We start from the raw sequence: 25,316 nt of genomic DNA on the forward strand, positions 1-25,316 counted from the left end.
TCTGAATAAATGGATAAGAGCAAGTGATTGAGGCTTTTTATACCATACAGTCTCTGTTGAAGGTACTCAATTGTGACTGCAGTGTAAAAGCAGACACAGACCATATGTAAACAAATGGTGGCATTCTGAAAAAACTTTTTTTTTTTTTTAACAAAATGCATAGTAAACTAGATTTGGTCTATAGATCAAGATTTATGACTCCTGAACTTAGAAAAAAAAAAGAGATGAGAATGACAGGTGAGCAGAATTCAAAACAACATCATTTAAATAGCTGTGTATGGTTCTGCAGGGAGAATATGGAAGGTTGAAAATAAATACTCGGAATCTAATCTGTTGAAGCAACCTGGGATGCAAACTGTAGAAAACGTCATAATTAAAAAATCAAGTCAAATGAACATGAATTCCTTAGGGACAAGGATAGAGAGATTACCAAACTTAATGGGAACAGATTTAGAGCCACTATTAGCTAAATCATGATTTGACTTACTCCTCATGGTCATGAGGAAATGTTCTGAAAATCTATGGTTCCAGATTGCATATCCTGATAAAATTCTCAATGTGCTTCCTGTATGCGTAAATAAACATCTTTGAACTTCTGTCCATGTTGACATCTACACAGCTTTATACAAAAGACTTGTATAAGTGAAATGCATTTCTTATATAAAATTAAAAAATTCGATTTTAGTTTTTTTTCCATCATTGATTTGCTTGCCATCTCTTATACGTGTGTCCACTTATGGGTGAATTTGTTCTTCAATCCTGGAGTCTGCCCTATTTTTCTAATTTACCTATTTTTCTGCTAATATTATAGTTATAACAGTATGTTCTGATTTCTAAATAAGCCTTCCCACACTCTTCCTCAATAAAGTCTTAGAATAGGATTTCTGTCTTACCACAAAATTTTCCCATTAGATTATTAAGCTCCATAAAACAACTTGCTGGAATTTTCATAGGAACTACACTGAATCGATAAACCATTGTGAAAAACTGACATTTTTATAGTATCAGTTTTCCAAATATCTTATGTGCTTACATTTATTTATTTAGGTCTCTAATTTTCCACAAAAGTTTTGTAAATTTTTCTCTGCAGATATCATGCACATAGTTTGTTAAATTTATTTCGAAGTATTCATTTCAGGTAAGAATAAAAACATTTCGGTGAACTTTATGATCTTGATGCCATTGTAAATGGTTATCTTTATAATTTCATTTTCTGATTATTTGCTACAGGTATATGAACATAAAATTAACATGTAAAGTAGATTTGTGTTGCAAAGTTGTTTTGTGGTAATAAATTTCTGTGGATTTTATTCTGAGTTCAAAAATATGCAAATAATGACTGTTTCTTCTTTTTCAATGTTTTACTTTTTGCTTGGTTTTGTTGCCTTTCTGTATTTTTCCTGATCACAAAATATAAGCATTCAGTATTCACAATTGTTACGTATTTGTTATAGTTTTGGGTTTATTTTTACTTTCAGTGAATTTAACTAAGCACTACCAAGTGAATTAAAGTAGTTACCATACATTCAAAGTTAGCTAAGGGTTTTCATCAAAAATAGTGTTTTTCTGGATCTTCCTCTTCTCTGTTAATGTGGAAAATTATATTAATTATTTAGAGGAATCTAAAGTAACAAAGTTCATCAATGGGACCAAATATTAATCAAAGGCACATAGGAAAACAATTTAAAATCACTAGACTTATAAATAAAAAGTCAGCAGATAGTTAAATTTAAAAGGTTGAAGAAATATAGGTCTCTGAATTGGTCAATTACAATAAAAATATCTTATATATTGGTTTGTTTATTTATTTATTTTTGGCAGCACTGGGGATTGAGTCTATGACCTTGCACATGCTAAAGCAAGTGTTTTCTATCACAAAGCTATACCATCAGACCAAAAACATAATTTTTAAAGCCAAAGTTAATATAGAGAGGATTTTGTACACAAATTCCATGATCAATCACAGAAGGGAGTGTATGTGTACACTCTCACACACAGCACTGTCTCACAATGACAAATACATATGGCACATGACTAAAATGAAACTTTAACTTTTCCCAAAATATGTGACAAAGTAAACTGAAAGAAAAAAATACAGCACACTGTCAGTCTGTCATAGTATAGCAGTCAAGAATACAATTTCTGTTACACAATTTGTGAACTTGTAGCTATAAAAATATGAGGCAGGCTATTTCACCATTCTATGCCTTATTTTCTCATATGTAAAACAATAATAAGAATACAATCTCCCTCACGGTGTTCCTGTCTGGATTAAATCAGTTTACATATGCAAATGGGTCAAAATATACTAACAGGTAATAAAAAAATTTCAAAACTAGCAATGCAATTTGCCACTTGTTTTTAAACTAGAAAAGCTCATCTTAAAAGTAACTGAGAATTAGTATTAAAATCCGAGAGAACTGGGCATAAAACGAAAAACTTCCCTTTTGTTTTTCAACTTTTGGATCTACATGTCATTATATCAAAGTTACTCTACAATTATTTCTAGAAGTACTAATAACTTTGGCATTGACTCAGATATTTAATTTTTTATCATTCATAATAAAGTTGAACTTACATGTTGAAATGAAAAGAATATCAGTAAAATACATGACACCTAAATCTAAATCAACCTTTCAAAATACCACATTACCTCATATTCCTCCAAGTTTACTTCTTCAGGTTTTATCATTTCTAGTTTGGCTTGAGCAACTTTCATTATGTTGTGACACCTTCAAATAAAAGAAATATATTGCTAAATCAAAAACAAAATCCATAAAAACTAAAAAAAAAAAAATGTGCTAAATGACACAGAACTACCAAACATGTATAAAAATGAAATCCATTGTCACTTGAGGAAATAACCTTTAAAGTGAAAAGTGTGGCTTTTGAACCAATATTGGATCACTACAAAGTAGAAAGCATCAATAATTTTAATTCAAAAGTTACTGTGTTATATTTACATATGGCTTTTAAATAATATTTAATTAATGCAGTTTGCCTGGGGGAAAATGAAACTTGGTTTTCATAATGTTTATTTTTAAGCAAGCTGAAGAGACACTGTCCCTTCTTTTTTCCCCCAAATGGCAGTATTCTTTTAAAAATGAACCTATTATTTCAGGTGAGAATAAAAACATTTCAATAGACTTTCTGATCAGAATCAATACTAAAGAAATCCCCACAAAATATATTTAGTACATAAGATGCACCTAATTCTTGTCTTTCAAGCACAAGAAAGACTGACTACTTGGGGTTCCCAAAGAGAGATAATTGCAAAAGATTGTAAAGTTAATGTGATTAACCCATAAACTCCTTCCCCAAAGTCAACAGCACATTGTAACATAGGACATTGACAGCTTAGATAATAAGGGTCAGAATCATTAAGTTCTTTACAGTTGAATATAACAATTTAAAGTGATTCACATACTGCTACTAATATAAATCGAAATAGCTAACATTCATTGAACACTCAATTGTCTGTCTACTAGATATGTTTAAAACCATTTACTTAATTTTTTCACTTAATTCTAAATTTCACAGCAAACAAAATATAAGGCAACAATTGATCCTAGGTGCTTTGTTTCTCCTTATATCATCCTCTGATACACTTTTGAAATTCAGTATTTCCAAGATATTCATAAAAGGACAATCATCTACTTCAGAATTAAATTGTGATTACATTAAAAGAGCATAAATGTTTCCATAAAGTAACTTTTAATACCTTAGACCTTTATTTGGGTTTAAATTTGTTGTAGTAGCATTCATTCTAATTAGATAAAATTTTAATTTTCAACATTAGCAACTTTATAGACATTTCTATGAGAACATAGTTTTGGGTGAATCAAATTAAGTTAACCATTCAAAGCCCTTTTCATATGTTAGTGAATGCTTTAATTACTGTATTCATATACAAAACTAAAACTTTCCCCAGTGATTCTCATAGAAGAGTGATTCTCACAGAAGAATGATTTTGCTCCCCAGTGGTTAGTTGGGAATATTTTAAGATTATTTAATGTTGTTGCAACCTAGGCGTACTATTGGCATCTAGCAGGTAGAAGTCAGGGATATTGCCAGATATCTTAGAAATCACAGGATAGCCCGGACAACAAAATTATCTAACCTAACACACCCATGGTGTAAAAGTTGAGAAATCATGTTTTTTTCCCTAAAATACTGAGCCCCATAAGGATTGTGATTTCTTGATTCACAATTAAAATATATTAAAATTACCTAAATTATTTTCAGTTCAAACTTTAAAGGGCCATGATTATAGACTTTTAGAGAAATTATAAAACAACCATCCAAATTAGCTGAGATCAAATCTTGTGGTAGATTTATTAAAATGAGTTCACATGCATAAAATAAACACATAAAAATTATACTAGGGGTCTACAACAAAACAAGAATAATTTTAGCACATGAATAAGATATTTTATTTTCATATTACCTTTCATCAAAACTCAAATTTCTGTCTCCAAATTGTTCCAACAATGTTTTCTCAATGATCTTCTTTGGTGCCTGGTTCTGGATGAAGTAGACCACTACGTGATGCAGACGATAATCTGTTTCTGGTGGGGTGTCTTCTTGGGCCAACTTAACCAACCTTGAATACTCCAACTTAATTGCCTAGAAAATGCAACAAAATGATCTTTTTGGTCAATCATGATGGTTAAATTCCTTCAATATTACCTTTTAAATTTTTATTGCAAATGCCTTTTTCCCTTTAATGTGCTACAAATAAGACAATTTATCAAAGAACACTGTCCCACATTACATACTTCCAAAGTTTTGTGAATGACTGGCCACATAGGCCATATGTATTCTTGCTATATCTACACACAGAAGTAATAAAAAAAAAATTAAGCTTATGATGTGACTGATCTTGTAAACTGTATTAAGAGCTGGTCAAAGTATATTACAGGCATCGTAAGGTGGATATGCTAAGTTTTCTTATTCTGTTTTACCTTTCTAGCATCAGTCTACATATCCAAATTCTATGATATACAGCTCCCCAAAACAACCATATCTGAAAGAAAATGGCTGGCTCTTAAGTGCATAGTAATTCTACTACAACCACATTTTAGGTGAATAGTCCACAAATAAAGAATAAAATATCAAATCATTAATATTCATTTGTTACCACAAAGTGATTTCCTTTTGCAACAATAGTTATTGAATTTTATTAGCATAGTAATAATGATTCTATACTGTGAGCACTTTTATTACCTTGATGCTTGGTTTTTCTTTATAGACACAAATACTTTAGAATTTATATGTAATTATAAAGATCAAATATTCATTAAAATTCACTGATATTTATTATTTTTCATCATAATTACATGTTGCCACATATGAGCAAAATATGGAAAATATTTGACTCTATAAATCTATTTATAGATTTATACACCAAATACTGCTAAAGCCCATGTGATTAAAGAGAACTTTCATAAAGTTCATTTATATTAGGATAATATCTAAATTTATTCTATTAACTAACCATAAAGTATTTTGTTCTACATGCAACACACATTATGAAAACTACATTTTATTACAAAGTTTTTGCTTTTACATACATGCCTTTCTTAACTAATTCTTGGCCATCCAGAGGTTATTATCTATGTGGCTGTACTTTATTGAAAGAAGAAAAAGTAACATACATTAAATAAAATAGCCTAGTTATATCATACTTCACTAAGGGGAAGGCTAACAAGTCCTTTCTATACAGCAAAGTATTATAAGTAGAATGAAATAAGTATTTTTCGAAGACGGAAAATGTGACTTTCTTCCCAAGATATATGTGTCATTCCAAAGTCTTACTTCTTGTGATTAAAAAACATGTAGCTAATCAAAGAATCATCATTGTATGACTAATTAGCGCACATAAGCTTGCTTTGAACTTTAAAATATATTTTCCCATGGAGAGGGGTAAAAGAGCACATGTTCAATTAATAAAGTTTATTGAATTTGAGGAAAAAATGTAAAACATGAATTTCAGTAACCATTCATCATTGTTATTATGGCTCTGAGACAATGACTGTTATAAACTAGTAGAAGACTTTCAATAAATGTTTCAGATGTCATTCATGTGTTTGGTCAGAATTGGGTTTGTATTGAGTCTCCTAAAATAATATTGATTTACACTTGAGGAGTTATAACATAACCCTACCTATATTCCCCTTTCAAAATAGAAGTATGATTTTTATAGCAGATTAGTGAAATAAAATATATAACCTCTTGTAATTTATGTTTACCTCTTGATTTTGTTCAATATAAGATTCTATAAATTTTCACAAATGAAACCTAAATTTGGTCACAGAACTTTTCAATTTACAGTTTCTAAACCAGTAGAGATGTGAGACATTTTCAAACACACACACACTTTTGCAAGTATAAAGACATTTCTCAACTATTTTTTTTATAAATTTCCTTCTTAAGAAATTTTAGAGCTTTTAAAATAAACTTGAATCTATTTAACTTCTGAACTGATGTTCCATGTTGTTACATTGTGTAGGGCTCAATACAATCTGTATTATGAATAAAGTTAACATTATGCTAAATTACCTCTACCTACTTCCTTATTATTCTGTTCTAAAATCATATTTGTCATATTTTCTGGCTATCTACAATGATAATTATTTTAAGATAATTACTGCAGAGACTGCTGATGATACACATACAACATGAAATATGATACTGGTCATTAAGTAATAGCACAGTTTTGCATTTCCTTTTTATTAACTTTTACACCAGGTTTTAATAAGATGCAGTGTTACCTGTTGAATCTTATTTTTCATTACTCCACAACATGGACCTCCTTCCACCTAGGTCAGGTTCCCTAACCCCAACTCACAAGGCAAATGCATAACTGTCTTTGTTTCTCAGGTGCCCTATGCATATGATGTCCTTTCTTATTCATTCCCCATATATCTACACATGACCCATTCAATAAAACTCAGTGAAGCCACTTTTAATTCTAAAGATTCAACTTTCTATCTACTATTTTCTATTTTTCTAAATCATAATATAAAATCATATTCTAAATGTACTTCTTACAGAATTTATTTCGATGTAACTATACTCAAACATTAGAAACCATTATTCAAACACAGCTCATTCTGATAGCAGTAAGATCTAATAAATCGACTAGATTAAGTTTCAGAAAGCCAGTACACCAGTTATTAATTAACTGCAAAATAAAACAAAGAACATATTCCTTTAATTCTTAATATCTTTATCTGTAAAATAATTAAGGGAGTATACATATATTATATATTTTATGTGAGTAGCATTTTTTAAAAATTAACAGTGTATTAAGACATGAAAAGAAAATCTAATTCATACTTAAAATTCCTAAAGATTGAAATCATGCAAGTTATTTTCTCTGAATATAATGAAATAAAAATAATCAAAAATAAATATAGATACTTAGAACTTTAAAAAAAAAGTATTTTAAATTCTTTTTGGCCCAAAAAAATTTTGGAATAAAATTTATATTTACATTATGAATATAAGGTGTCAAAACATATAGAATTTATAATAAAAAATCCCAAGTTGAATGAAATAAAATTTATTTCAAAAATTTAGAAAAAGAGAAAATAAACCAAAATAAAGTAGGAGAAATAAAAACGATGTGATATTTTGATAGTCAAGTGCTTTTTCTTTGCAGAAAGATAAAAAGATAAATAGAAGAGCAAAAAGGAAAATAAAATTCAACAACAGAAAGAAAGGTGATACCACAAAAATCTAGAAAAAAATGTTTTAAAATATATTAAAGAGTAGCACACATAATTCTGTTAATAAACTATAGTATCTTTTAAAAATAGATTGAATTGCTTTTAGTACAAAACTGAAGAGATGGAGCAAAACTGCAGAAGAACTTTAAAAGTACCTTACACTAAGACAATCAGGCCCACACTGCTTTAGAGCTGCACTATTATGTCAGACCTTCAAAGACCAGATGATGTCTATGATACCTAAACTCACCTAGAGCCTGAAAAAAGAAGGGAAGGAAGAAAGGGAAGAAGGAAGGAATCCTCTGCAATGACTATATGCTACTATAATTCAGGTATCAAAATTGATGAATATTTTTTAAAAGTATACATCAATTTTTTCTATATACACAGTCATCAAGTCATATATATTTCTGGTAAAGAAACTGCACAGAGTACAAAAATATGCAGTAATAAATAATTTTTACAATGATTTTTAAAAGATGGATCAAAATTAAGATAATTTACCTTACAAACTGCCAGAGAAAACTGCTCAGCATTTCAATAGACGCATTACATGTGCTCTGTGTGTGTGTGTGTGTGTGTGTGTGTGTGAAAGAGAGAGAGAGAGAGAGAGAGAGAGAAAGAGAGAGAGAGAAAAAGAGATAGATAGATGCTGGGTAGATGTATCAAAAACTGTAGAATATAATACCAATCAATTTGAAAGAAAATCCCACACCACAAATTTGAAAAAATGTTTTTAAAGTAATAAAGGTAATCTAGAAGAAACCTATACTATCTATCCCTTATACTTAATAATAAAACAACAGAGGGCTGGGGTTGTGGCTCAGAGGTAGAATGTTTGTCTAGCATGAATGAGGCACTGGATTCAATTCTCAGCATCACATAAAGTAAAATAATAAAGACATTGTGTCCACTTATAATTAAAAAAATACTTAAAATTCTCATTAAAATTAAAAACTAGACAAAGATTCAATTACCATTATTAAAATAATGGGAATTATTTATATATTGGGAGTATGTTCTAAAACTTCTGGTCAACATAATAAAACCAGAAATGATATAATAAATAAATTTAATGCAAATAAATAATTACTGGGAAATCTGGATGAAATCAAGAGATATGAATAAAACAACTAGATATTGTATATAAAATTATTCTTCCTATTACCTATACTTTCAGTAACTTTATAGGAAAAGTAGGAGCAAATGACCCAATTCATAAAGGCAAAAACTATAAAAGTACATCTGGAATATATCTAGAAATAAATATATCTAGATAGAAGTCCTAGTAAGACCTATATCTAGAACTTGTACATTGAAAAATAAATTGAAAAACTATAAGACCATTATGACAGAAAACTATAAAACCTTCCTAAATGATATAACCACATGACAGAAGTAAAAAGACATATCATATTCCTTTTGGGAGATAACCAAAATACTAAAAATATAGTTTTCCACACTATCCTAAGTAATGGATATCTATAATGCAAGTACAATCAATTTCTAAAAGGATTTGGGGAGGTTGGTGATGACTGATTCTAAAAATCATCAAAAAAGACCATCAAAATTAAATAAATAAATTTTGATAGGAGATTACACTTTATGTCACTTTATCAAACTACCAACAATAGGAATAAAAATATCAGCATAACTATTTGAAGGTAATTTGAGTCTTGTCAACACTTAAAATTTGCAAGCACTTTAACTCACTAATCCTTGCTATGTTCACAAGTTTCAATAATATATCTATAAAAATATTCACAATAATTTTGGAAATGATCCAGACATCCAGCCACAAAATAGTTAATGATAAATTTAATAACAGCTAATCTTTTTCAAGTATTAATTATGTGACATACTTGCTAATGAGTCCCATGTGGATTATTTAATTCTTAAGACAATTTCTCATTTATAAATGAAAAATCTGGCTCTGATAATTTAATAAATTGCCGAGGTCACATAGCTATTAAGAGATAAATCTAGGATTTAAACTTAGTATAAAGCCAAAAGTACAGCCCCTGCTGTAACAGCCAGTCTGGGACAGAGCTTCCTAACCTTGAGCATGAATAAATTAGAGGTGTGCTGAAATACTGATTCATCACCCTGTTCAGATGCCAGGAGCTGCTAGGTACATCACTGTTAGACATATATTACCATTTTTGTCATAACACAAAAAAACTGCAATTATCAAAAACAATATTTAAACACATTACTTACACTAAACTCAATCAAATAATGAGATAAATCTACTAATTCTGATATGAATAATCACCCACCATATAATATGAAAAAAAACTCAAAAGAAGCAAACAGAAGAACATATCTTTCATGTATATTTGCATGTATAAATATATAGATGATGTTTAAATTTAAGTGCATCTTGTCTGTCTATACCTAACTATCTAAGAGGATATACAGGAATCAATTCAATAGAAGTGAGCTGCGGGGGAGCTGGGGTTGTAGCTCAGCAGAGTGTTTGCCTATCATGTGTGAGGCCCTGGATTCAATCCTCAGCACCACATAAAAATAAATAAAATATTGTGTCCATCTACAACTAAAAATTAAAAAAAGAAAGAAGTGAGATAAGGAGTGGGAATTAGGAAGTGAGAGAAAACCACTGTACTCTACATCTTGGTGTATGCATTATTAATTTAAATGTCACTTTTTCTAAGTCTTCTATTTTCTCTATATGCTCTTCCCCCTCCAAATTGCTTCTTCTTCATACTGATTACAATTCTAATTAATGTTTGCTTTCCTACTAGAAAAGATGATTCATTAGGCAGAAATTCAGTCCATAATTATTCCAGTTATATCCACTGGAGTTAGGAGAGAGTTTTGCATATTGTTATGTCCATCAACAGTAGATTGGAAAAAAAATCATAGTATAGCCAGAAAATGAAATACCATAATGAGAACAAACAAATTGCAATTATATCCAATTAAGCAGATGAAGCTCCAAACGTGTTAAGTAAACGCAGTCAGATCGACAGGACCTGACTCTAAATATATAAAAGTCAACAAGAAAACTCATTTATGTTGTTAGTAGTCCCAATATATACTACTTCTGGGTAGAAACAAAGTAGTTATAGGAAGGTGAAACAAAGGTAGCTTTAAGAGCACTGCTAAGATTCTTCTTCTTGGCCTGAATGATGGTTTCATGGCCTAAGTTCACTCCATGACAATTCACTAAGTGTATAATTACAAACTATATACTTTTCACCATGCCTTTTACTCCAATAAAGGTTATGTCAACTGGGGACAATTATGAAACATTAAAATAACAAGAAAAAAAGTTTTATAATACAGAACTGTTATTACATCATTAACACACTAAGGATGCTATAATAGATATAGACAAAAAATTTCAAAAAGGAAATTTTCATTGTCTTTCAAGGTGTAATCCAGTGACTATAAATACACTATCACCCTGCTACCTCTACCCCTGCATACATACACACAACCAGTACTTTAAAAAATATTCCTTTTTCATTTTCTTGCTCTTATTTTTGCTTATTATAATAGCTTGATAGTCTGTTTTCTGGATTTCATTTACTTGACAGAATTTTCTCTTTCAACCACTACTATTATGTAGTATTTTCTATTTATAGTGAAAATGTAAATATAAAGTCAAACCAAGAGGACAAGGTAAATGTAGTCCAGTCTCTTGGTCTTCAGTTGTTGTTTATTCTTCCAAGTCAGCTGCCTATGAATTCTTTCATATTGTATGTTTACATATTGTGTGTTTACAAGAGTGGACTTACATGAGGAAGTGGCCTGTGGGTAAAAGAGTCCTTCTGATTGGGTTGGTAATCCCCCCTAAGTCACAGGTTAAACCTTACCAAATCCACTTTACTCAGACCTAACTTTTACTCTCCAGATCTTTTTCATCGGAGATAGGCTGAGAGTTTCATCAGATGATTATATAATTGCCTACCACACACAGCATTACAAACTTGTCTGATCATAATGCATAAGGAGATTCACAGTTAGAAGTACTTAAACATGCCCAATATTTAAAGGTTTCTCTCAAAGAGTTAATGTAAAATAAATCTGAAAACATTTTTTTCAGTTATGTGACAGAACAGAGATATTAAAAAAATTTTCTCTCATTTTTTAATAACCCACACCTTAAAGGAATAATAATAATAATAATAATCATGCTATATGTAATTTATGAAACTAGGAAGGCAGAAGTAGCTATCACAGGTTAGATAATGTGTTGTGTACATACTCTGTTAATACTGAATGTTGATGATGATTAGAATTAATTGCCAAGAAAACACAGAAAGCTTAAATATACTAATAACTTGGGGAAAAAAACAACAAACAAAAATGTTAAAAGATCCACCACCAAAAAGGTCCCCACCTGGGTGGGTTCTCTGATTTTATGACTTAAGTTCTAACCTACTTTTTTGCAAAGATAATTCCTATGCCAACCATATTGCAGTATAAAAAGAAAAGCTTCCAAATTCACTTATTAAACAAACATAACCATAATGGCAAATCTGAAAAAGACAACCCAAAGGTAAAAAGAGACCAAATTCATTAATATGCAATGTAAAAGTCCAAATAAAATGCTATTGAGCTAAATTTAAATTGTGTACATTTGAATTCATAAAATACAAGTGTAGTAAAGAAAGTGTTCTAAACAAACAATGAAGAAAATTTATATAATGTTGGATGAGAATAGACCATTTAATATGGCAATGAAATTCCAAAATCCATAACGAGGAGAAAGATTTGAAAACATAAAAATTTTAAACTTCTTTATGGAAAGTTATAGTAAACTAATTCAAATAGACGTGGCAGACTGGGGTAAAACACAGGATGGGTGTCCACAAAGAAGATGATATGTAATCAGTGAGAGTATATCTGTACACCATGGAATACTGCAAATAATAAAGATAATGCAGTAAACGTACTATCTTAATTTAAGAGCTCATAATATAGTTGAGTGATATAAATTACAAAATAATATGAAGAGTAAAACCTACATTAAAAATGAGATCAAGGATATTTTTCTATACATAAATAGAGAGTACATTTATGTTGTTAAAACCAAATGGAAAAGGCAAGAAAGGATGCACTGTGCCTAGAATGGTAATAACAGGGCAGTCGCAAACACTGCCATTTAGTTTCATTTTAGTCAGGTACATCTTGGTGAATAACTGAACTTCACATATTGTTTTTTTACGTGACAAGTTTTTTTTTTTTTTAAATGATATCAGCTAGAACATTCTAAATGCTAATTATTTACTTTTATTAAAAACATTAATTAAAATTAAATAATTGTATTAATTAACCACAGAAAGTATTTACATAAATCACACACAAACTTTTTAAATTACCCTTCTTCAATTACAGAAGGGTAAAAATGTACAGAGATGTTATAAACATACATAATACTAAAGAAAGACTAAGTTATTAATAACTTAACTAAGATTATAGTTATTAAGTTAAGCCATGCAGGAGATCAAAATGTTCCAACTCAGATATATTTCTTTAGCCTATTTCAAGACAGCTATTCAGAGGGGCTGCTGACACAGGAATAGCTCAGAAGACTTGTCCTGTTGTGGAAGAGATCTGCATCTGCAGCAAAAGCAAAGAGCTGATGCAAACAGGCTCTCGCTGAACCCCCCATCTGCCTGAGAAAGACGGTTTCACTGGAGGAAGACACTGGAATATGACCTCTAGCCTAGGCAGATTACTCTAGGCAGTCTTACTGAAAAACTTTATTTGCACAATAGGACAACCCTGGTTCACCTTGCTCCTTTCCTCAATCTCACACAGCTTGTACCTCACAAAGCTGCCACCTCCCCCTCTGTTTTGGGGGTTCGAAATGCTACTTATGTTTCAACCTTCTGACCCTTCCTTTGAGACTTATGCTTTGTGTATAACTCACTTCTTTCTATACCTTAATATATTTGTATGCTCTTTTTCCCCTGTTAATCCATTTCCAGTTTATTTCACATTAAAATTATTAAAACATACAAAAGAGAAAACTGAAAATTTTCCCTATATACGTATAAAATAACTAACTTTGTAGGTTGGATATGGTATTGGAAATTTTTAACAACTGAATTAAAAAACAAAAAAGTCCTATCAGAAAACCTTTAACACATACTTGTTTCCACCTCCATCTGTACCTGGACTAAAACAATGGCATAAAAAGTAAAGCTAGTAATAATAGCAATAATAGTGATATTATAAGGTTAAATTTTAACAATTTAGTATCTGATTTAATAATTTAAATAATTATATTGCAAGGCTAAATTTTGAGCCTTTATTTTTCTATTTATTTATTTTTATTTTATATACGACAGCGGAATGCATTATAATTCCTATTACACATATAGAGCACAATTTTTCATATCTCTGGTTGTATACAGAGTATATTCACACCAATTCATATCTTCATACACTTGCTTTTGATAATAATGATCATCACATTCCACCATCATTAATTACCCCATGAACCCTCCCTTCCCCTCCAACCCCTCTGCCCTATCTAGAGTTCCCTCTATTTCCTCCCATGCTCCCTCTTCCTATCCCACAATGAATCAGCCTCCTTATGAGCCTTTAGTATCAACCAAATACTACTTTAATTTATAAACTTGTTTAAAATTCATAATGACTAAATAGAATAGAGTTATTATTATTATCTCCATTTAACACCCATGAAAATAGATATAGAAAGGTTGAATAATTTGCCCAGGATCAAAACAGTAGGACAAGCCTTTGATCCAAGGCAATTTGATTCCTAATATCAAGCTTTACGCGATTTCCTTTCTAATGTATGTTCCAGATATTCTTATAAGTGACTTTTCAACAGACTGAAAGTAGGTTAAGGGAATGTCACTGTGGTAAGGAGAGTCCTTAGTGAGTCAATCAGAGATACTGGAATAATTAAAGATTGTTAATTATCTGACGAAGGACAATAGATCCACATGCTAAAGCTATGACTGAAACTTCAAACTCTACTGAAATTTTGCAAATGACTTGAAAATTCTCACCTCAGAATGACTGAAGCTTATTAACCATGGTATTTAATTTGGAGTAAATGCTAAAAATTGTGGTACACCTCACAGTTTCTTAAAGAAAACTCCTCTGATGAGTCCTTAATTTCACACACTTGCTTCTTATTTTCTTTATAGCTCATTTTTCTTATTGTACCACCAAAATCAGAAACTAAGCAAACCCAGAGAAAAGTATAACATATAGAAAATACAAAGGAAAACATGTCAAGTGAATCCTGAGGATGATACTGAAAAGGAGGTCTCAGTGAGGAAGTATGCATCAGGACTTCAAGAAAACCAGTGAGGGGGCTGGGGATGTGGCTCAAGCGGTAGCGCGCTCGCCTGGCATGTGTGCAGCCGGGGTTCGATCCTCAGCACCACAAAGATGTTGTGTCTGCCAAAAACTAAAAAATAAATATTAAAAAAAAATTCTCTCTTTAAAAAAAAAAGGAAAGAAAAAGAAAACCAGTGCAGGTGGAAGCAAGTCATAAAGCACCAGAAAAAGTTTCTCCAAGAAGACGAAACTGATACAGGCAGAGTGAAGAGATCTAATGAACTGATAGAGATCAATCAGTGGTAGACACAGAAAACTAAGCAACCCAAAATAGAAACAACTCACTAAGAAAAATGAAAGCTAAGGAAATAAGATCAAAAGGAAAGTAATAATGTTCATGACTGCTCAATTCTGTGTAGCACATATAGTTAAAAAAAACAAATGTTTAATCAATGCTCTCTCCCTCCTGCCTGTCTTCCTCAACCATTCTCATGGAATCTCAACAAGGTGATCAACTTCTCCTGGGATCAGTTTGCCTAAAACTTTTGAAATTTAGCACTTCAAGTCCTCTACTCCACAAAACCCTTAAGTCCTAGGCCTATCAGGAGTTGGGCACCTTAATCCTAATAAATAGAAAAGTACTTATTGCTATAGAGCTACTATGTATATAGCTTCTGTATGGTAAGCTGAAAGGGAAAAAAATTTTTAAAGACCAGACTAAATGATGGCAAAGTACTAAATATTAAAGGAAAGTTTTAGATTCATAATGTCAAAAAAAAAAAAGTAGCTTACTGTAGTGACTTACCCTTCAACAAAAAATGTTTCTTAAAAAGCATTAAAAAGGAAGAGGTAAAAACTTGGAAAACTTTGGGTAAATTAAATAAAGACAAAACATACATGGTGTTTTCATCTTCAAAAATGTAAAAGAAAATAACACTGAAAGCAAAACATCATAAAACTCCAATTTAAGAGTGAGAAACGTGGTCATAAAAGAGGGCGTTAGATTGGTAGTCTCATGTGTTCTGAACTCACTAAATATTAAAAATTAATTACAGAAAAAATAAAAACAAGAAACACAAAAAGATAGTAAATGAACAGATCATGTTAGAAAAAATTAAGTGAAGAAAGCAATTAGTACCAAAAGATAATAAAATTAAAGAAAAAATGTAACATTGACAAATAGTATGAACAATCAAGAGAAAATAAACTACTGTCAGAAGCAATCACTCAGTTCTGATTATTGCTCATCAATACCCTTATTCCATTCAAACATAAATACAATTCAAATTGTTGTGGCAATGAATCAGAGACATAGTATAAGGGTAACCCAGGTAAAATGCTTTGATTTTCTTGAATTATCTGGATTAAAAGCAAAAGAATCTTGGATTCATGCATACACGAAGAAACCCCCAGAGTATCAGTCATGGCTAAGAAAACAAGAGAGAAATTAAACAGGAAATAAAATTTAATTCAAAGAAATAAAACATTTTAAGAAGTTTAATTTTAAAAAAGAGAAAAGAAAATGAAAATGTAATTGTACCTTAAAGAACCCTGCTTCAGGACCACACCTGTCATATACATTCCTGGATTTACCTATTGCCATTATAACACCTTGCATGTTCGGTGTCATCATGATCTGCCACAGGGATTCAAAGAATTTTTGAAAATTAACACAAAGAAATTAAAAACCAAAACCATTTCTTTACATGCAAGGTAAAACTCCTTTCTTTTTCAGTACTTATAAATTATGTGCTGCATGTTTAAATTAGTGGATGTGATGTGCATGTAAGCATCTTTCAGAATCATCTGTACAGGGCACAGCTGGCTGCCTCAGTGTCCATGCAAACTGCAAAAAGGCATCATCCTCTCCAAACTGAATTTCAAAGAAGTGCTCTTCTGAAGAAACTAATTAGAAAAATGTGCTGCTCTATGAGAAAACCATTCAGAAAAAAGCAGCACTTCTTTTTTGTTTCTTAAAAAAAGATGCTTCTTCTCCAAGGCTTGGTGAGTTTAGGAAGAACTCAATTTTAGTCCCACTGGGTAGAGACCTTGGCACATCTGTACCACCTGTACATCTGTAAACAGCAGCAATGTGCAAGTTATTTTTAATAGTTCTAAGGTACATGCACTGTTAAAATGTCACTCCAACAAATTAAAAAACAAAATAAACAAAACATGACTCTGCCAAAACATAAGCACTTGCACAAGAAAACAGTGTTAAATGATTAATCATAATTCTTAAATGCCAGAAGGATTCTTCTGGTATTTAAGGTGCCTGATCAAGAAATTAACATTTTATCATTAAAAACATGGCAGTTTTCATAATTTTTAAGATCCAACATAGAAATAGGGTTGTAGGTCAGTGGTAGAGCACTCGCCTAGCAAGTGTGAGGCACTGGGTTCAATTCGAAGTACCACATATAAATAAAATAAAGGTACATTGACAACTAAAAAAATTTTTTTTTAAAATAGTTAACTGGAACAATGTGTACTATTAAGTACTGAGTATTTGTTTTCAGCACAGCTTATTATTCTTAGCTGTTTATATTTGTAAATATCTGCAAAATGATAACTCAGTGCTCCACTAAAGCTATCTTAGAGCAATCAAGAGATTGCAGCTATTACCTTTGATTCACTGAACCTATTACTCATAGTTTTATTTTGGATTGTACATCAAGAGTTGCAATATATCTAACATTACCTGTTAGGAAAAAACCCTCTGGCCAGTTCCCATCTCACAAACTACTAATTATTCTTTTTATGGCCTTGTTTTCTTACATTGACACAGTGATATTATTGTCTTTATGATACTTCTAATTTTGGTGATTGACTCTTACATAATAGTAATTATAACCTTGGAGTAAGTCTGCAAAAAAAGTTACTTGGAATAAAACATTTAATATGTACTCAATTTTCATGCACACTCACAAAAACTAACAAAACAACAGAATCAAAATATTTTGTTGTTTTTTTTCGAAATCACTCCACCTCCCCTATAAGCAAGGTCCCCTTTGCCATTACTATTCAGTAACAGTTGCACTGGTGCTACTTAAAACAGAACAATTTTAAGAACCTTAAGAGAAGAGTGGAAAAGGGATGAAAATAATCTTTGAATCAGGACAACAGATCATTTTCACCTGGATTCTGAAGAATACCATCATAAGAAACAGAAATGCCTCCAGACTATTGACATGTGAAAAAAACTAGGTCGATAAGAATAATCAATGAGGAGATAAAAGAAAAAATAACAAGGGGTGCCAAAGTGTGTAAGACACTGTGAGGCAATCATTCCACTCACAGTTATAGGGAGAGGGTATGGTGGCAAAAATACCAATTATCCAAGTTGCAATCATGCTGCAGGATTTTCAGGTAAATAATGGTGGGAAAAATATAATAAGTTATTAAAGTAAAACAGAAAAGAAAAATAGAAGTTATTTTTACATGCAAAAAAAAATTTAATATAATTAAACCTTATTAATCTATCAACCTGAGAGTAAAAGGATTCTATTTCTGCAGAAAACAATCAACTCCAGAAACATATGTTTCTTATATATTCTCTATATGTTCTACTTAAATTTTCATTTGACTCCAAAGTTCTGTTAGTAAATGATAAGGTAGTTTCACACCACAGGTGGCAAAGCTGTATGTTATGCAGCAACAGACATAGTGTGCAGGTATAGGCATGCCTAAAATACTTGTATTAAACAGCAATAAGTAATAAGTTAGGGTGGTGCAGAGTACTGTCATAAAGGTACCTCATCATCATACCCCCCCTCCTTTGATTCAATCATGAATTTCCCTACGTGAGGAATCGCCACCTCTACAACTCGCTGGCTAGAAGGTGGTTGGCTTGTGGTATTTTCAGGTTTCTGCAGAAGAAAATCATTGGTATGAGCATTAGAAAAGAGAGCAACAGAAACACAAAGCTGAAATTAATAGATTCTTCACTCTTTTAACAAGGCCTACATTTGCTAGATTTAATAAAACCAACCAAAACTAAAAATGAGAAGCAAAGTTTTAAATTAAATAGTAACACAAAAATCTCCAGTCTTTCCCAAACATTTAAAACTAGCTTTTTCACAAAGTACTTTCAACTCTAAGTACTTAAAAGTAATAAATATATAAAAATAATACTCAAGTTGTATTTCCTACTTTTGCTTGTTTGGCTGAAATAAAACAATTCATTAACTCCAAAAAGTTTTGCTTGCTATAAAAACAAGATTATGATCTTTTCTAAACCCAGCAGAGTCTCTAAGGTATTCTCCTTATGGTTTACCTTTCTAATAATTGATTGTATATAAAGCTAACTGCCCTATTCTGATGTGGTTAAACTCACTCTGTCCAACCTAGTATGTTTGAGTGTCCAACAAATTCTTGATATATGTACATCTTAAGTGTCCAAGGAATTGTTGAAACTAAGGACAAGTTGCTAGAAAGTAATAAACATTTTTAACAACTCAATCAGATTAATTCCCTTTTATCCTTTCATTGTTAACAAATTCTATGCATCCCACTAATTTATACTAACAGAATGTCAGTGTGAAATTTAGAATAGTCCACTCAAAACCAAGATTCATTAAAAATACAATTTGGATTTTACATAGTCTCATTTTATTGAAAGACTGAAAACTGGCATGTCCACTATTTATTAAGAAGCAAATGTCAAAAAAAAAAATGTGCCTGAAAGCAGCTTACTTAAGTAATTTCAATTTACACTGGGTTTTCCTAAGTAAAGAAAAACCTAAGAATATTAAGGCATTTTACTTTCATTTGAAGTACAGGCAAATTTTGGTGAGATAAACATTTTCTAACTTTCTAGAAGTATAAAATTCTGAAATAGTTTAATTAAACAATAAAACAAAACTAATGACCAAGGCCATTACTGCTTCTTTCATAAAAAATGTTGTTCCATTTTTAGAAAATGTTTCCTTACTTCTCAGCATCCTCAACTTTTCAAGAAGAAATAAGCAACCTACATTGCTGCTGTGATCACGAGATAATATTCAGCTAACCCCAAACCTAGTGTATAAGTTGTTTTACAAATTACAATTATTACCAATATTATACTATTTTATTATATGCTTGAAGTTATTTGAATAATTATAACTCATATTACTACCATATGTAATCTATAGAGATAGAGATATGCTCAAAATTAAGAATTTTTGGTTCTTCTAGCATATGAGAAGAATTTTGCTGGGTCTCCATTCACAAGAGTGAAAGAAACATAATCAGGTAAAGTAAGAAATCTGTCTGGAGTTTGTGACGATTAATTCCCATTATCAAACCAATCAAAAAAAAAAAAACTATCTTAAGTACAGAAATATAAACTTAGAGCAAATATCAACTGGGAAATGTATTACTTAGAATTCTGGTCATTATGAAACAACATATTACCTTATAAGGAAAAAACTGCAGTAGGGGTTTTAGAAGGCTTTCCTGTTACTGTTAAAGAGTTTCAACAGCATAATGCTGATAAAAGTCAAACAAGGGAAGAAGCTTTAGCAGCATAAAATAATTCACTACCATTTATCAAATTTAAATTTACTAAAGTACTATAAATAGTTTTCATATAAGGAAGTTAAGGGTTCACTGAAACAAAGTACATGTTGATCTTTCTCTATTATTTTCAGACCTCAAATGAACACATAAAGAAGGGCTAAACTTGAAAAGTTAAAAATCAAATGTCTCAGTCAACAAATGGCAAAAATAATTAAAATATAAAAACTTTTATTAATTTCTTGAAATCTATTAACTATAAGACTTTTCAAAAGGGGTTTCATCTGAAGGACGGTTAAAAAGATATAGAACTATAATAATATGAACATATTAATTAATATGTCATCCTTTTCAGCAATTCAACTATGGGGAATCTAAGGAAATATAGCTGGAAATAGGAACAAAACTGTGTTTTTTACAGCCTATTTACAATAATATAAAAGTAGAAACAAACACACAGTGGAAGAATGGGTTAAAAAAACAATTTACTCAGTAGAATAACACTCAGCAATGCGCTTTTTTTTTTTTTTTAAATGAGTTTGTAACAGAAGGAAATGATTATGTTACAAGGTTAGGTGGATGAAAGAAAAAAAGGCGAGATACAAAATTTCATATGAAGTCACAATTCAACTACAAAACTAAGCCCCAAAATTATGTTTAAAAATAAGGGTGAAAAAAAAAAAAAACAAATAAGCAAGTGGGGGAAAAAATCATATATTTAAAAGCCCAATCACTGACTTTCAACAGTAAGTGGGACTATGCATGATTCTGTCTTAGAGTCTATTTTTTATACTTTTTAAAATATCCTGAAGTAGTCCATGTAAAATTAAGGACATTGTTCTAGAAACAAACTGTCTAAACATTTGGAGACTGTCTATGGTTTCTGGGATTCTAAGCTTTCCTGGGAATTTTCTTATTCTAAGGCTGGAACTTAATATGTTGTATATTTGTAAAATGGCTAGAACTGAAGTAACAGAAAGAACTTTAGAGTCTACTGGATGATATGCCAGGAGCTGTAAAAATGTTCTTCATTAACTCTATAATCACCCCCACTTTATGGAGAACTGAGACTTAGAGAAATTAAGCAATTTTTCAAGGTTGAATTAGTAGTAAAAAAAAAAAGATCAGTATTTAAAAACCCAAAAACACCTGATCCCAAAGTTTGAAGACTCTTAATTTGGTTTCTAATATATACTAAATTTAAATGTGAAAAATACATTATGGATGACCATGAGACCACCAACCACACTTCTGATAGCCAACGCTAACAAATTTTTAGATGTGTTGGAGGATCAAATAGACAGTAGGGCGAACTTTACATGCTACCCAGAAGATAAGGTAGATAAATATTTATGCTGTTTTTCTATCATAATCACTTACTACCATCCTCTTTTTTAAAGTAGAGATAATGCAGTAAGTTGCTAGTTTATGATTCCCACAGTAATCAAAATGTAAGTGCTGATTTCTGTGAATTTAAATTACAGATGATTAGTCAAACTAAAAAAAATGACTCTACATTAAGCTAAGTAATGATTTTAGTTTTCTGATAGTAGCTAAAAGGATGACATTTATTAACTCTATTTTAGGTTTTAACAAATCAAAGTTTGTAGCAAGAGCCTTACTAGTTATTTTTTTTTTAAATACAGGGCAAAAATATTTTTCCTTTGTATTTCTTTCTTTCTTTCTCCTTTCCTTTTCTCATTTCCCCAAGAAGCATAATTCCCAGATCCATTAAGCAAAGTTATTTCCCAAGAAAAGATTAAGCATTAGCAGATGTTGATCTTAAGTTTATTGATAGCCTCCTAAAGCATCTGAAAAATTTGGAAATATAAAAAAATCTATTATACTTAATGTACTTTTAAATGGTAAGATGATATTAATACATTTTCAAATTGTAAATAAATTCTGATTATTTAGTTCATGAAAACACAACTGACATATTTACTAGACATTTTAGTTAAGTGAGGTCATATCATATTGAAGGCCTCATGATAGGTTATTGTTCAGACTGAGCTCACTCACTGAGAAAACTATGTATTGAAAATTATGGATTATCCTGCTATTTTTAGTTTTACAGGAGAGAATTCTTCAAATACTTAAAGGAGCCATGATAAAATGTACATTAGTACTCTTTACATTTCCTAGTTAAGTAAAGGATCAATGACTACAGAAATTCAATGCTTTTGTAGTACTAAACAGCATTCCTCAGGAGGTCATATTTACTGATAAAATAACACAACACCACTATGCTCAATTGAGTGTTATAAAAAGACAAACTTGAAAGCACAAAATAGTAGAATAATAATGACAACTGTTTCACAGGATGCTCTGTAACTATGCACAAACTGTCTTGGAACATCATATTTATCCTGATAATAGTGCTCTAATCTAGAGTATGTAGTAGTCTTACTACAAACACATTTCATGGAACAATGGAATTTATATCATAAATTTCCAACTATTTAAATGTAAGTAGATTACAGATGGAGGGAAGGGAAAGGCACTAGAGAAAGAGTTGTTGCTTTTGAACTTTATGCTTTGGTAAGTTCCAAGTCAGATGGACAATTTTGTCTATGATTATGATTCTTCATAATGTGACAGATAGAAACTTAATAGAAAAGCATCCTTAAAAGGATAAGCTAAGGAAATTACAACCCAGGGTCAGGCGACTTGTCCCCCATTCAGACACCATGGCAGAGCCAGAAGTGGCCTTCCCTCCTGGCTCCGGCCGCTTTCAATTGCACTGGAGGAAATGTTGTGAGCATGGCTATGTTCAGAGAGCCAAAAGAAAAGTTCTTACCGACTGCAAAACTGTTTCAGGACTTTTATCTTCATGCTCATGTGATGCCTTGGTAATTATTCGAATAGTTTCTTCTTTCAAGTGCTTTGAGAAATCACTTCTTGATGGCTGCTCTAGATATTCTGGTTCTCCTGCTTGTGCTTCATGAGAAAAGAATCAATTGTATATCTAATATGAATCACAGAGTCTAAACTAGTAGTAAACTAGTAGGTTGAATGTGTTATTTATTTCTAATAACCAAATTTTAGTCTTCTATTTAAAATAAAATATATCCTTCAATATATAGCACTTTCCCCAAAAATTTACCCAAAAAAACACAAAACCAAAAAATCAGAGTACCAAAAGTACTGAAATAATTATTAAAGAAAGCACTCACAACTGTTTAAGTTAAGAAATTCATAGTAAATTTTTTTTGGAATGAGAAGTACCAAAATCTCATTTTGGAAAAATCTGCAGCATTTTATAAAACAAAACAAAAACAAACAAACTAACTTTCTTTTGGTTTGTACAACAATCCTGGGCTGGCTTTCCATGGAAGATAAAACATCTCTGTACACACCTACCTGACAAAATCCTAACCCTGAACAAACCTAACCTATTTTTTCTGAACCTGACCCTGGCAGCTGAGTACTAGAAAGAAAAGCAAGCACAAATTGGCAACCAATAGTAATATAATTCACTACTTCACATACCATCCACGTAAACACTTTCAAAGGCACCTCTAACTCCTACCTATCTTTTGAGCTCCAGACCCACAAATCCAACAACACTCTTAATATCTACTGGGTATTTCATAGCTGATCTCCAAATTTACATATGACCTAGGAGGATAAAGCTATCAGTGGAGCTTCTGTCCCTGTCTCAAATGTCCCCTTATGTCCTTTGCTCACAAGGTCCACATGTGAGCCTTTTTTTCTTTTCCTAGTACACTGAAGGAGAAGTTTACCTTCCAACATTTGGAATTCTCCACATATTCTTCCCTCTGTCTTTAGGCTCACACGCTCTCTTACACTTCTCATAAAGTAACTTGCTTAAATAACAATTCTATATGGAAGTGTGGCTGGATGACAACAGCCCCCCACCACAGCAGGATTTCTCAGCCTCAGGATTGTTGAGATTTTCATTCAGATAACTTTATGGTGTGAAGGACTGTCCTGTGGACCCCAGCATCTATGCACTTGGTGCCACTAATACTGTTCCCTTCTCTCAAAGTATGACAACCAAAAATGTCTCCTGCCTCGTAAAATGTCTACTCAATGACAAAATCCATGTGGAAACCACTGCTCTGAAGAAACGTAAACTTTCAAGTATCATTTACCACAATCATAACATTATTATTATTATTATTGTTATTAATTATATTATTATTATTATATTTGTTTGAAGTCCACATCCCCTGCTAAACTGGAAGAATCTCATGAGCAGAGATGCCATCTCCTTTTTGTACTCCTAATTCTTCAAGTCTAGCATAAAATAGGAACATTATAATGGAATGAATGAATTAATAAGTTAGTGAATGGATATAAAGAATAAGAAAGTACCGTAAACTTTTCATATTAGTGGTAAGAGTCCTTGTCAATTACCTAGTAAAACATAATAGGGCTACTGTCATCCTCCCTAATGCTCTTTAAATTCAGAAATCACCAAAGGGAAATATTAATCACAAAGGAGTATTACGATGTGAAGATATATTCGGGGCCATTCATGTGACCAACAATTTTAATTAAAGCATTTAACTATGTGCCAGGCACAGGGAATGTGAATATGACAAAAGAGCCGGTCTCATCTCCAACAAGTTTCAGTCAATGTGGAGAAAGTCATTAACCAAATAATCACAGATATAAATTGAGGCAATATTTTGACAATACATTCAAGGAACGAAATCAGGGTAGAGTGGTATGTTTGGGCAATTTAGTTAGTGGGATACTGGGTAAAGTGACCTTTAAAAGCTGAAGGATACATGAATTGTTTCACAAGAGAGAAGAGCAAAG

General features: G+C 31.3%; 1 protein-coding gene across 2 annotated transcripts in view; it reads right to left on the reverse strand.

Moving 5' to 3' along the window:
- Usp25 (ubiquitin specific peptidase 25) overlaps positions 1–25,316 on the reverse strand; it is a 139,994-nt gene that overhangs the window by 12,173 nt on the left and 102,505 nt on the right. The window contains exons 18-22 of one of the 2 annotated variants that reach the window (XM_076868799.1): positions 23,326–23,465; positions 18,782–18,895; positions 16,567–16,662; positions 4,448–4,626; positions 2,654–2,732 (exon numbers count right to left, since the gene is read on the reverse strand). In XM_076868799.1, coding sequence (XP_076724914.1) covers positions 2,654–2,732; positions 4,448–4,626; positions 16,567–16,662; positions 18,782–18,895; positions 23,326–23,465 — 608 coding nt within the window. The remainder of the gene's footprint in view (positions 1–2,653; positions 2,733–4,447; positions 4,627–16,566; positions 16,663–18,781; positions 18,896–23,325; positions 23,466–25,316) is intronic. The other variant, XM_076868800.1, reaches the window with a different exon arrangement.

The sequence above is a fragment of the Callospermophilus lateralis genome, chromosome 10, assembly GCF_048772815.1.
Source record: "Callospermophilus lateralis isolate mCalLat2 chromosome 10, mCalLat2.hap1, whole genome shotgun sequence".
In the NCBI taxonomy this organism is placed as follows: Eukaryota; Metazoa; Chordata; class Mammalia; order Rodentia; family Sciuridae; genus Callospermophilus; species Callospermophilus lateralis.